The 14678-nt window shown below is 37.3% G+C and overlaps 1 protein-coding gene across 1 annotated transcript in view; it reads left to right on the top strand.

Moving 5' to 3' along the window:
* The window catches only part of KCNH8 (potassium voltage-gated channel subfamily H member 8), a 318346-nt gene that overhangs the window by 268712 nt on the left and 34956 nt on the right, over positions 1 to 14678 (top strand). The window contains exons 12-13 of the mRNA XM_019726038.2: positions 8305 to 8343; positions 12787 to 13145. Coding sequence (XP_019581597.2) covers positions 8305 to 8343; positions 12787 to 13145 — 398 coding nt within the window. The remainder of the gene's footprint in view (positions 1 to 8304; positions 8344 to 12786; positions 13146 to 14678) is intronic.

Raw genomic sequence — 14678 nt, 5'->3', positions numbered from 1 at the left:
AATGACAATATGTTCTTTAGAAAATGCAGAATTGGCATGCATGACATTACTTAGTATTTCAAGGAAAACGTGAGGCGTGGCAAATGAATACCGCTTGCCAGCATCCAACATTGCCAGTTTCCCACAGCTCCCAAAGAAACAACTTACCAAGCAAAATTTGATCCAGTAAATCGGAAACTGAAGGGCCAAAATTGGCTTGCATAAATTTGTGTTACTAATTATGAAAGCACCATCCTTCTAGTAGAGTCACTTGTGCATATTTTGTGATCATGGAAATAACTTGGAGAGAAAAGTTTGTTCTCAAGAGAATTATGCATATACATTTCACATGCATAACTAAAATCTATCATTAACTAAGTTGATAGTTCTGTAATCAGAATGAGCCTGCTGCAAGTAGTAATGCCAATTCGAAGTGTATTATGCCTTGTTCACTATTCACATTTTAACAAAGCGGAGTTCCTCAGTGAATACCACTGTGATGTTCCCAAAACTTGGAAACGGCCACCATGTGACTAGGTGGCCATGTAATAACTGTAAAAGCTTATCCACATGGTACAATTTCAGGAAAGAGGTCATTGACTCACTTCTCCCCAAATTTGGGGAGCCTAAATTCCTTACTGTTTTTTCAGAGGTTAAGGAAAATTCTATTCTATGATGAAAGCGCAGGATCAAAATACAAATTTAAGTAAGAAAACAAATAGAAAATACACTGTATAAATAACTAGAGAATATGTTTCCCCCCCAGAGAAGCTTTTTGTGAGAACATTATTAGGAAACAGACCCAGAGAAGGAAACGAGATATATCAGACATTCTATCTATGACAATTTTTGTTCTGTGAACTTCTAGAGTATGGGTGAGGGGTTCAAAAATGCCAAATCAGACACATTTCTTCCTAAATTTCAGTGGGTTATAATCCCATCCTGAATTCTTATGAAGACTTGTTTTTAGTCAATATCTAGTTATTCAATAATATCTTCCTTGCGGTGCTACCCATATCACCATTGAATACAACAAAACTGCAATTTAAGAAGCTTGGTCTCACAAGTACAAACTTTGAGACTGTCTTCCTCACTTAGAAATTTTTGAATATTTGGTTACAGGATGAACATTATGATGAACAATGTTCTTCACGGTAAAGTTTCAAAGATTTCTTTAATTAAAAAATGCATGCATTTGGTAGAAGCTGCCTATGTGACCCAACTACTGGGATCACATATCAGGCCTCTTATTTTCTATGGCTCAGTGAGCTTAACTGACGCACTATGGTTCAAATAAACAAAGTAGTTCATTTCGGTTTGCTGGTGCAAACACTGACTTCAACATATAGAGTTGCTCAACTTTTTTTTATAGTGTATAATTGACAATGGGCTTCCTAGTTCCCAAATTAGGCATTTTGCATTAACTTTAAAAGTGCCATCGGGGATTATAGTGCACACATTTCTCATACCAAATTGAGCATCTTTCTTCACCAACCTGGTTTGGAACCGAAGTACTCAGCATGTATGCTGAAAATCTTATGAAACCAGCTATTGTGTTTCCTTACAGTTACAGAGTAGCTGATTTTACAGACTAACCCGGAGCCATTGTACCCTAATCAGAAGCAGGTCATGGGGGGTCATGGGATCCCAGCTCAATATAATGAGTTTAAACTAATTTATTCTTTTAGCATGATTACCCTGCTGAACTCCCAAATCATTGATTTGGTACATAACTCCTTGAGTCTGAAATCTTCAAACCTGTTTATCATTGCCGAGAGACTTCCAGTTAATTTGCTTCGCATAATAGTGGGTATTTTCCTCCTTTTTCTCTCTAGAATGATATGAACCACATACTAGTTAAATAACTCTCTCTCCCTCAAAACCATCCTGCATTTTTCAAGTGTTTAAATAAGTATGAGGTGACTCCTTTCGATTTTCTTTTCATGCCCGAACCTTGTAATTCATGCATTTAAATTCAGAATAGGAAGTTACAATTGTGCTTGAGTTCATTTGTATATGTTGTCAACGTCTAGTTGACTGTATTCATACTGATGGACAATTTGAAAATGTCTTGTTTTATTTAACTAAAGCAGATAAAGGAGTCGAGAGAAAAGAAGAGAATGTCAAACTATGACTTTACATGAAGTATTCCACCTGTTGTTGTGGAAAGAAAAGTGTATTTTTGTGGCGCTTCTGCTTAGAAGAACAGTTTGGCGGAAACTCGTGTGTAAGAAGTTTGTGGCCTCCTTGTTAACGAGTCCTACATATACTTTCATTTCAAGTTCTACAAACCCATTTATGTGAATGTTTAGATATCCATGACCTAGCTAATAATGCCCTCTTCACCACTAACCCAATTCAAAGAAAACTTTTCTTCATAATCAAGATATCAATAATAACGTAATTTATTATGTTATTAACATGGATTTACTCTTTATGCCAGCACTGGACCAAGTACTTCACAAAGGCAGCAATGTGAGGACTCTTTTCACCATAAACTCTATTTGAGAATTCCTTTCGGATAATTAAGTGGTGAGACGCACACTGCCCAGCAGGTTCCAACTGCTTCCTCTCCCTGGAGAAACCAGAGGCCCAGGAGGCATGGCACCACCTGGTGGTCACCTCTGGTAGGGATGTTGAGAATTATGGCCAGAAGGAAGCAGGGAAGAGAAGCGTGAACAGAAGGCCTAGGGAGTTTCAATGAGAGAACTGAGAGAGGTACCTTTGTTCTTGGTAATGGGATAAAAACAGGAGGGGTAATTTTTTAAAAAGTCTTACTGTGAGTTACCAAACACATCATTTTAAGGGTCTTGAAAGATACACACAAAAAGATAAGAATTCTGTTTTTAATTACTTTTGATTGCTATACTGCATTTCTCTTCATGTGACACAATGCCAGATGTGACCAACTGAGCCTCCAAGATTTGTTTAGTTTACACATATATATCTAATTTAATCCTCAAAATAATTCTAGATATCACCATCATTTTTGAGAGAAAGAAATGAAACTCAGAATTTCCACTGACAGTGACCATGACACTGAGTCCATGCAATGGAATGCCAGTTAAAGTGACATGTCACTTCTCGGCTAAGATGGTCACATGCCCCATACTCTCTGTCCCATGTGCCATACAGGACAATTCTGAGATGACATGATGGCAGAACCACAAAATAGAAGAAGCTTATGTCCCTGAATCACCACTTAGCGGAGAACTGCTGTACGTGAGAGATATACAAAATTCTTTATGTGAAGCCAAGAAAATTTAGCACATTATTTGTTACCGCAGCATTACCTTTCCTATCCCCATTAATAAGCTTCCCACAGTTATAGAGCTAATAAGTGATGAGACTAGGAAAATCCCAGCTCTTAACCACTGTGTTATACTACCTCTTAAATGGGTCGCATCCACTGGCCCACAGACCTTTTACCATAATATACATGGATAAAGAGTTTTTGTGGTGCTTCCTACCCTCTAGACGCAGTAGCTAACTCTCCAGCTCTAACAGCATAAATTCAGGACTCAATTATTTGACTGGGGCTTTCTGCATCAGAAGTGATGGTATTTATTTAGGGGAAGAGAATTCTCCTCCAGGTCTTAATAGTTTGTCATAACCTCAAGCTCAGTGTGAAACTGGAAAATGTCAAAATCATCAGTTTTTTCATTAAACCTCATTTCCTTTTCTAAGTTATATAACAAGCAGAGGAAACAATAGAAACTGTATTACCCACTTAGGGATTCAGGCCAGCCTCAAAAATCTCTTCTTTAGATTAGAAGGTGGTGAACTCTCAAACTTGTATAATAGTTGAAAAGGAATGCTCCCTTGTTCAAAGCCTGTACTGTCTCCAGAGGTTTCCAGTTACTCCTCCCATCTGCCCCTGCCATTGGTGTCATGCGCTACTGATTAGCACCTTCACTTGAGCCTACAAGAGCAGATCAGAAATGAAAATGAGACTTACTGATTTGCCACTTGCCGGTATTCTATGACAATTATGCATGGTTTTGTAAGCGTGGACACTTTAACTATGTGAGTTATGGGTTATCTGAGAGTATGCTCCATATTCTCTGTATCCCAAACAGCCATCAGTACTGGTTATGTGGCTGTCCAGCGAACAAGATAAAATATGTGCTAATCCCTTTTTCTGAATGAGGACACATGTTCCTTCCTTCAGTCTGCCTTGTGACTTAATGTGGCGTTATTGACAAAGCAGAGGGTATCATGAATCAGCCAGACAGCAGAGCCTTGTAATTCCCATCTCATTTCACAACTGAGCAATCAGCTGTACAGAACATTCTTACCAGAGCACTTTAGAGAGTCTTATGAGATTCTGTAGTGGAAAGGGCATTTACAGACTCACATGGGGGTTTATCATTCTGACCTGCAGACCAAGTAAACAATGGAAATAGATCTCCTCCCTGCCACGGGCCACTGGCCCAGTGGGTTACAGTTTAGGATTCCTAAGTCTACGTGGCGAGTTTCATGCACATTTGCTTCCTTCCGGCTTCATAGTAGTCAACTTCTTGGTGGCTCAGCCTTTTGAAGTGAACTTGAAAGTGAGGCAAGTTTATTGATAATGCCTCACTACTAATGAAAAACCACTCAAGTTCCTTCTACAGGTGAGGCATTCGCATTCCATGAGAGGCTGGGCCCTAAACCTTCTTGTCATAGCACCGTGTCAGAAAGTATTTTAATGGGCGGAAGAAATAGATGAAAGAAATCAAAAGCTCCCTTCCCAACCAAAAGAATTCATGCAAATCCTAATAGCAGAAAAATTACTATTCAAGAATTTAACACCTTAAGGAAATAATTAATTGGATGGGCAAAGTAAGACATGAGCCTATGAAAGCTCTTATAGAAATGTCTTCATTCAGTAAAATAAACATTACAGAATCAATTTTTTTTTTACGATGGCATTTTTCACATCTGAAATTACTATTACTTTTAGTATGTTTGATTTCCATTTGTAATTGAAGCTCAATAATAGAATTTTGAGGCCTTCTTTACACATTTTTTTTTTTAATTCTGAATTTGTTTTGCTTATTTATGCCAGATTGTATAAGTACAAAGAGACATTTTTCCTCTTCTGGTCCTTCATGCCAATGAGCAGTATTTTTCCAATTTAAGAGTCCTCCCTCTCAGTTCCCACTGGACTCACAGAGTAATCGAGTAATTTAGCTGGTTAGGACAGGGAAAATGAAGAAGAAAAGCAACGTGGAAACTTTTTAAACCAACTCACCATAGCTGAGAATGTGTTTCTTTGCCAGTCTAAAGATTATAAAGCCTTACCTCTATTCATGATAACTTTGTGCCAAGAAATAGTCTTAGTTCTTCTTGCCCACACTTGCCTTCTTCTGTTCTGACAAACTGAAGAGTACAATTCTGAGGTCTAAGTGGGCTGGTCCTCAATCTGCTTTCTCTCTCTCAAGACTTTATTACGACTCTTATTCCTTCTCTTATGTCTGATTTACTTCCCTGTTATCTTCTCAGCCTCTATTACTTCAGTCTTTTTTTTAAATTTTCCCCATCAGAGATTGCCAGAAACTCTTCCTATTGTCTTAAAAGATATAAAACATTTATGTGGGAGGGATGCAAAATTGGACAGGACTGCCTTCCTCAAAACTTTCAAAAACTTTAAGTCTTATCCTAGTTGCTGGAACAAGAACATGGGATTGATAAACATTTTCCATCCAAAGGTTGTATCCATTCTTTTTTTTTTTTTCAGGGGAGAGAATGCCTAGAATTCATCAGATTTCCTAAAAGACCTATGACTCAGAAAAGGTTAAAGAGGTGCTTGAGTAACTTAGTATCACAAGTTATTTTGGGTCTGCTTTGTAGCAATCATCAACCCCTGTGCCAGATTTCACAATGCATCAGGTATTTCGTCTTTCAGCCCAAGTAATAGCATTAAGTGCCAGAGGAGGTACCTGAGAAAACTTGTGATTCTGTATAATGTGCACTGACAGTCAGGATGCACGGCTTCTGGTAGAGGTTCTGCCACTAACTGGATGCATGAATCAAGCCAGCTATCTCACTTTCCTGGGCTGCAATTTCCACATTTCTAGTTAGGGAATTGGGCTAATTCAGTGGTTCAAACCTGACCTAAAGACCTGGGCCCCACTCACTACCAACTGAAGGAGACTGGCTGGAGTTGGTGGTCCCGAATCAGATTTTTTTTAGGAGTGCTTCTCAAAACATTCTATTACCTGCCAGGTGTGCAAACCATTGTAGCGGATACTCCTTACGCTCACTTCTAGCTTTAAAGTTCTGGTTTTCCATGAAATTATATTCTCTGCACTTCACAGCATTTCGATCAGCATGAAGGATTACTCAACAGAACGAACACATCCTACCACTCTTCTTAAACATGTGATTAATACTATATGCAAATGAAGTGATTTATTCAGAGAGCCTATCACAGTTGTGCTGGCTATACAATGTTTACTTACGTCCTAGGATTGCAATGAAAACTAGTGGACATAATGGTTGGGAAGCATTCGTCAGGGTGCTTCTGTCATCGTGAATACTAAATGAATTCATAGGTGACAGGGTAATAACAGCGATGCTAGCTATGAGGTCTTGCTACCCAAAGTTTCCCCTTTGGGCCAGCAGCATCAGTATTACCCACCGGGTGCTCCTTAAAAATGCAGAATCTCAGGCCCCACCCCAGACCTCCTAAAGCAGAACCCCCATTGTAATGAGATCCCAGGTAATCTGTGTGCACTGATATAGAAAAAACAACCTTGGGATTTACAATTTGACAGAACTCAATACCAGTAGTAAACCAGGGAGCTGGGAGTCACGCCCAAATCACAAGCTGCTAAGACCAGTGCCTTACACTTCAGAGGGCATCTCTGACGCGGCCGTTCAGGCTTCCTGAATCCCACCGGGATGTTCTTTCTCTCATCCAAGCTGGAACTAAAACACTTTTCATGTCTACCACAGTAGCAACAGCACCACAATTTTGTTTTATTTTCCACATTTTAAATTATTCTACTTTTATTTGTCACTATTTAGGGCATTAGTACAACACTTATATGTCTACAATACTTCTGATTAATGCATATTTAGGCACCTAACCAGATGTAGAATGGGTTGACTGCTTTCATGAAATTCAACATTAAAGAAACATATATTTGCACAGCAATAATGATGCTGACATTTGTATAAATAATAACAAATCTATTTCCCCAATCATGTAGGGGGAAAAAAAAAAAAACAAAGCAACAGTGAGAGGGTGACAGAATTACCAAATATGTCTCACTTATTAGGCAGATCATTTTTGAGTGCAAGGTTTTGGGTTTTGTTTTGGTTTGGTTTTGTTATGTGAATAAAATGATCTTAAAATATAGCATCTATTAGCACTTTAACATGTAAAAAGCATATTTGAGCAAAAGCTATTTCGATGAGACCTGAAGCATGTTTCCAAAATATGTCATAACTTCCAGAGCTTTTTTATACATCATGGAAGGTGCATGTTTTTTTAATATACTCCTCCACAGTACCAAACTTTGATTTTATACGTGATGTGTTCTGAGATCCAAGCTTAAGTGATTCTGCATTACACATGTGTTTTCACATTTTAGCATCTCTGAAATTGGGATCTGTTTGACAATTGATGGCATTTCACAATTTGATAGGCAGCATTTTCTTTTTTTCTTTTTTTTTTACAATGAATGGGATCTTAAATTCAATTAAATAAGGGATTAGGATGCCGAATGAACTTAATCCTAGTTCACAAGAAGCATCATAGTGAGTAAAACAAAGGGGACATAAAGGAGACATCAACTCCCACCTGTATTCAAGTAAGAAGGAGAGGTAAATAGAAAGACATAAGATTAAATAAGAAAAGATTCTACGGGTTGCTGATTCCACAGAGCCAGAGAAAAAATTCATGAAACATGAGAGAATTTGGCAAAAGGGGAGTAAATTGGAATAAGGGAGATGGAAAACAAAGAAGAGTGAATGAAGCATCAAGATGGAAAATATAGCCAATAAGACCACTATTTTGATCATTATTTCCTAGGTGTGGTGTCCTATAATACACATTAACTTTGCTGCTCCCTTTTTCTATTGTACACACTGGTCAGTAGAGCTCCTACAGGGTGGGATGTGGAGGTGTTATCAGCATCTTTCAGGAGGTATTTTCTCTTCTCTAGTCTACGCAGGTGAATCAGTCACCCCTACTCATACACACACACACACACACACTCTCTCTCTCTCTCTCTGAATGTTCTGTCCCTTGCCTCCTACATTTCACTCAGTCACAAACCACTTGGGAAGATTTAAATGATTGTTACAACTTCTATTTGTTTGTTTGTTCTTCAGGTGATATCAAGATTATCGAACAAATCTACGGTCTCACAGGTATGGCTTTTGCCAAAGAGCAAAAAATCTAAAATCTGCAGGATTTTCAATAAATCTGTCTTTTCTTTGAGGGTTTTATGTATTTATGTTTGATGTTCCCTAACACATCTCCCAATGAGAAATATGGCGACTGGCTTTCTTGTGTTTGGGAATAGAGAAGTATTGAAACTTATACCTCTATTTAAGGGTTTTATTGTTATTATTGAAAAGTAGTTTGTTACCAAAACCTACCCAAAATAGCAAAGTCATGAGGTAATGACCTTAGAAGTACTTTCATTGTGTTTAAAATTAGTAGCCTAATGTTTTCTTCTAAGCATTTGATTGATGGCATAACATGATTATCCATAATGTAAAAAATATGGTTCAGAGATATTTTGGACGTACTTTCACTTGAGCTCTTACAGCAGTCCCAACTTTTAAGAATCCTTTAATTTCACAGAAAACTTTCCCAAGAAACAGTGATTTGTCAGATGTATTATCTAATCTTTAATTATAAATAATCCTCTGATAAGAACCCTATCAACAGCTCCTTTTCTTATTCTGTACTCTCCTTGAAGCAGAACCCAGTTTTCGCACACATGAATACACAGATACACACACATATATACAGAGGCACACAAATCCAATTACATAATACATTACAAAGATATTGATAATTTACTGAATATGAGCAAATAAGATTTACTTTTAATACTATTGAGAAACTCCTTAAAAGCTCTTAAAACATCTCAATGCACCCAACCAAGTTTCTCTCAGGCATTAGTATTTTTTCTCTCATCCCTGCAAAATCCTTCCTGAGGAACTAGCAAAATGGTCATTATGTTTCAACTCTTCTATTCAATAGGCAGCCTTTTCTCACTACTATAATCATCTTCCCTCAGACCTTTCTTATATTCTATTTCTCATGCAGTGAAATTTAGCCTTTTGGATTTTCCAATTTGAATTTCTCACCCCTTCATAGCACTCTAAAAATGAACATCTCTCCCCAAAACATAACATCTTTAGCTTTAAAAAAAAAAAGAAGTTCTGTATAATTTAGGCTGACGTTCATTTGTAATATCAAAGCCACCATACTAACAGGGGTTTCAAGACACTAAGTGTTTATTTCTTCTCATGGAAAAAAGCAGGAAGTGGACAATACAACAGTTTGTCAATAGGGTCCAAAACTTTATTTCTGCTTCATCATCCTCAATGTGTGGCTTCCTTCTTCAAGATTTTCTCCTTTTCTAAGATGGCCACTGGAGATCCATTTATTTCATCAATATTCCAGACTAGAAACTAAAGAAATGTGAAAGAGCATGAGAGAGACTCTCTTTTTTCTAGGAGTCTTCCTAAAAGTTCCTTATAACCTGTCCACTTGCCTGCTACCATCCTAGAACTTATCCTTATGGCTAAACCAAGTGGCAAGGGAAACTGAAAAACGTGATCTTTGGCCCAGCTGCCTTGTTAAAAGTTTTGTTAGCTAAGAAAGAAGAGATTATGTAAAAAGAGAAAACCAGTACTATCTGAAGCCCCTTTCCTGATGTAAATGTTGTTTCTATTTTCTTCATGATTATCATCAGCATTGCAAGGACAAGCATTTATTAGGCACATTCAATGCACGTTGCTAAGTATTTAACTTTCACTATTTAATATCTAATATTTTTCTCATCTCCCAATTTACAGGTGAGGAAACCAAGGCTTTTAACAATTATATTCCTTGGCCAAGTTTATAGGTAGTAACTCACAGGACTTCTAGGTCTGTGCGGCCAAAAATCCATGCATTCAACCACTGGACTTTATCCTGCTTCCTCTTTAGAGAAGATAGGTTCGATTGAATCTAGCCATTTTTTTAGTTTAAAATGACTATCCCAGAAAAATATCATGAGCTAAATTAGAGATTCCTTTGACTATGAGAATAAAAACCTTCTTGCCCTCATGGAAGCATTTTTCAAGAGAAAATGAAGGGGTGGGTCAGAAGAGAAGGAAGAGATTTATGGTTGAACTTTATGACATTATAGACACAGTGAATCCAGCCACACAAGCAAAGTGGGTATTTCTATATAGGTGGCTGGAGGAAAGTAACTGGTACTCCTTCATAGAGGTTGCATGTGGGGCCAGGTGTTCAATAAACTAATACATTTGGGTCCTGTCTGCAATGATGATAGGTGGGATAATGAATTCTTAGTATAAGTAATGGTGGCTGCCTTGATCATAAGAGTCAGTATCTAAGCAATTTTTCCAAGACACCAAGTCACCATGACAAAATGGAAGTATGACATTTAAACAAACTTGTAGAACAAACGTTATGGTCAGAGGATTTTAGTACAGCAAATGGAACCTCCTTGAAACAAAGGAATGATTAAATTGCCAATACAAATGTAAACAGAAGTCCAAATAGAGAATTCACTCATTGTTTTTCATTTCTTTGATAAGTTTGTCCTGTTGTGCCTTTTGCTGAGTAAGCTAATTTTTCTATTCTGCGATACTACCATGTTTCCCCAAACATAAGACCTAGCCAGAAAATCAGCTCTAATGCGTCTTTTGGAGCAAAAATTAATATAAGACCTGGTCTTATTTTACTATAATATAAGACCCGGTCTTATGTTATAAGACCGGGTCTTTAAAATATAATATAATATATAATATACAGGGTCTTATATTAATTTTTGCTCCAAAAAGACACATTAGAGCTGATTGTCCAGCTAGGTCTTATTTTCGGGGAAACATAGGAGAGCATACAAATGTTCTCCTGCAATCCATGTGGGTCTTTTGTTAAAAATGCAGCATTTTTAAATGCTGTGAAAAACAAAAAACAAATAAAAGCAATACCATTACTATTCTAATACAGAACTTATGGCTTCACCATTAGTTAAAATAATCATATCTAGTTGGAAAGATGAGTCTAATAATGCCATATCCTCAAGAAATTTTGAGCCACTAAGGTTAAAATACAAAAAAACAAAAAACAAAAAACAAAAACCATGAGTAAACTGACCATTTCACTTAGCAGTTGGGACCTAAACTGAACGGGCTATTGCCTTTAAGTTACCACAGGTTCAATTTCATTTTTTTGCTATCTTTATCATTATACGATAGTAAAATCCATATACACCAATGAATCAACTGTTTATTAAGATGAGGTAATAATAATAGAGCTCATGAGACTTAAATAGTACTCTTAGGCCTTTTCAGTTTGTTATCTCATTTTTATTAAAAGTTATTGATGGGCAGGTTATAAGTGGTTTTATCTTCAAAAGAAACTAAGGCATAGAAAAATGAATTGACCCTTTTGGAGAAGGGAAGCCATGTTTGGAGCAAAGCAAGAAACACATACTCTTATAGTGACTCTGTTGAGGGCTTCCCACTACACTAGCTTAGCCTTTGCTGCCCTCTCTGCCCTGCCCCTCCATCATTACCTCATGTCCTTTCCCATCCTCCCTGCTTCTTCTTAGCCTATAAGGTTGAATAACCCCAGTTAAGGGTCCAGTGGTCCTAGGATAGAGCTTGGCAAGACTTTCTTCCTTTCAACAAGGCTTTTCTTCCCCCCCCCCTCTTTTGTCTCCCCTCACCCTCCGGTTCAAGCCATTGTTTCTCAGTCTAGCTGTGTAGGACACAGCTTCCTGGCCCATGCTGGTGTTATGAGCCTTGCGCTCCCCCCAACTGAAGTAGTCGGTGGCCCAGTTGCCAGTGGGCCGCTCAAGGCAGCACACAGCCGCCCAGCTCCAGGGAGAGCTGTTGTTCACAATCTTAGCTGTAGAGGGTGCAGCTCACTGGCCCATGTGGGAATTGAACTGGTGACCTCGGAGTTAGGAGCACAGCACTCCAACCACCTGAGCCAACAGGCAGGTCCTCACAGGACTTTTCAAGGGGAGCAGATCAAATGGTTTGCTCCATTTTCTACCAACCGACTTGTAAAAAAAAAAGGGAAAGCAGAAAACAAGAGTAGCTGAGGACACACTGATCTCCCTCCATCTATGTGATTCAAAATAGGAAATATTTTTTATTCTCAAGGACAGTATAATTTTTCTGGTTGCTCTCCACATCAAGTTCTACTGAAGACCCTATAAATTTAAAGTAACAAGGCCCAAGATCTTCCAATAGCATTGAAAATGTCTTCATTCTTAAGAGCACGCCATCATATACTATTACAAGCAGCAGGCTGATTAAAATCTAGATACAAATTTGGTAAAAAAAAATATACCTTCTACATAGCTCTCCTCCAAGAGAAGAGTTGGTGGGCTAACACCAGGAAAGCAGAGAGGGTAAACCTGGGAAAGATGAGAAATGGGGAGACTTTTAACACCTGAATCACTAATAACAAAATCTTGAAATTCTTTAATTTTGATGAGAAATAAGTCTCTAAGGGATTTGACTTTGTTCAGATAGGACCTTGAGCATGAATGATATACCTCTCAAGAGGTCTTTACAATCTGTACTAATCTATATTATCCACTGATTTAGTCAGAGCCCAAGGGAAATGGTAGCATCAACAAGAAACTCCCATCCATCGTGGAAGACGAGGAAGAGGAAGAAGAGGGGGAGGAAGAAGAGACAGCCTCCCTATCTCCCATCTACACAAGGGGGTCCTCCTCTTCGCGCAGCAAGAAGCCTGGAAGCAATAAAAGCTATCTGGGCTTAAGCCTGAAGCAGCTGGCCTCAGGAACAGTGCCATTTCACTCACCTATCAAAGTCTCCAGTTCAAATTCTCCCAAAACAAAACTGGAAACTGACCCTCCTAACCATGGTAAAAGGAAAGAGAAGAACTTGAAATTACAGCTTTCAACTTCGAATAGCGCTACATCCCCTGACCTCAGTCCAAGGTAAGAATTCACATCATATCATTCTTTCCCAGGGAAAAATGGCTGCTTTTTATTCAGACAAGTACCTGCCCAGTACATTAGTCAGCCTTTTGGGCCTTTCTACTACACAGGTTCCTAGCCTGGATTCTTCAGCTTGCCTGCATTTTATGTGTAATTTTTACTTCTATGTGGATGTGCGTGCAGTAGGAGAACAGTTTTAGTCATATTCTCAAAAGGGTCCATTACATGTTCAGAATTCCTTCTCAACTCCCTTCATCCATTTAGCTCTATTGCTATAAATGTATATTTCTACATTGTAATTTTACAAATTTAAAAGAGATGGAACAAACTTCATAGATGTTATCCTTTCAATGCCTGTATCTTACCAAAAGTTTTATGAAGCAATGAGTTGAAATTATAAAGGAAATGAAGTGTGGATTTTTATTTTTCCATACTATTTGCTGCATCATTGTAGATGGCTGAAGCTTAGTTTTATTTCTGGCCTCCTCAGTTCTAGGTAACATGACATGGCTCTACTTTTTGTTTAAAAAAAAAATTTACTTTAGCATCAACTAAAGGTGATTGAGAGGATGAAGAATTTTGACTCAGAATATGTGAAAGGAGTAGTCTATGATACATAAAAGCAATAACAAAAATCACATAACTACTGAATAATAAATAGAAGCAAGACAAAAAATATTGAGGGCTTTCTATGTTCCATGAACTCTGCTACATAAATTCACATTCACTATTGCATTAGTCTTCTCAGGAATCCTATAAAGTAGTTCCTATTATATCTTCTATAAAGATGTAAAAAGTGAAACTTTAAAATTAAGTATTTTGTCCAAAATCTCAGAGATTAAGTTCTGAAATCTGGATTTAAATTGTAAGGTAAGTGATCTCTCTGATATACAACATATGTAATTATTCATTTGAAGAACACAAGTTATCCATTTAGAGTGAATATTAACAAAAAATAAACAAAACAGATTTAGTGAAAAGTAGGTGAACATTAAATGTTCAGGAATTTAGTTGGAGATAGCAATTTAAAAACATTGCTTAACTCTTCTTTTTCCTAAATTTCTAATAAAATGAAAAATAATACATTTTAAATAAGGGAAATGCATTAGAGCTCGAAAGGAAATGTTTATATACAATTGATTCTACAATGTAAAAAGAATGTATTTTCTTTTACATACAAAAAAAAGAGTTTGAGGACATACTTCAAAATGCTAACAGTGGTGGTAGATTACAGGTGATTTTTATTTTCTGATTTTTGTTACCTTTACGTTTAAATCTTCTTCAATAGACTTGTATTTTTTTAAATAATGAGTGGGTTAGATACTATTTACCAAAGAAAGAAGACTAGCTAAAGTCCTAATAGTAATTTAAATATAACTCTTTAACTCTCATTTCAGAGTTTGTCCAAGAACAGAGCGAAAATACCATCAAAGTTATTTTCTGTGATGCTGTAATCATTAGGTTAAAACATTTTAATTGTGGATAGTGACTTAATATAAATTGAGATAAAAGGACTTATGTAGCTTAAGGTTT

Source organism: Rhinolophus sinicus, linkage group LG10, assembly GCF_036562045.2.
Source record: "Rhinolophus sinicus isolate RSC01 linkage group LG10, ASM3656204v1, whole genome shotgun sequence".
In the NCBI taxonomy this organism is placed as follows: domain Eukaryota; kingdom Metazoa; phylum Chordata; class Mammalia; order Chiroptera; family Rhinolophidae; genus Rhinolophus; species Rhinolophus sinicus.
Note: the sequence above shows the minus strand (reverse complement) of the source record. Positions and strands in the feature narration are given on the sequence as shown.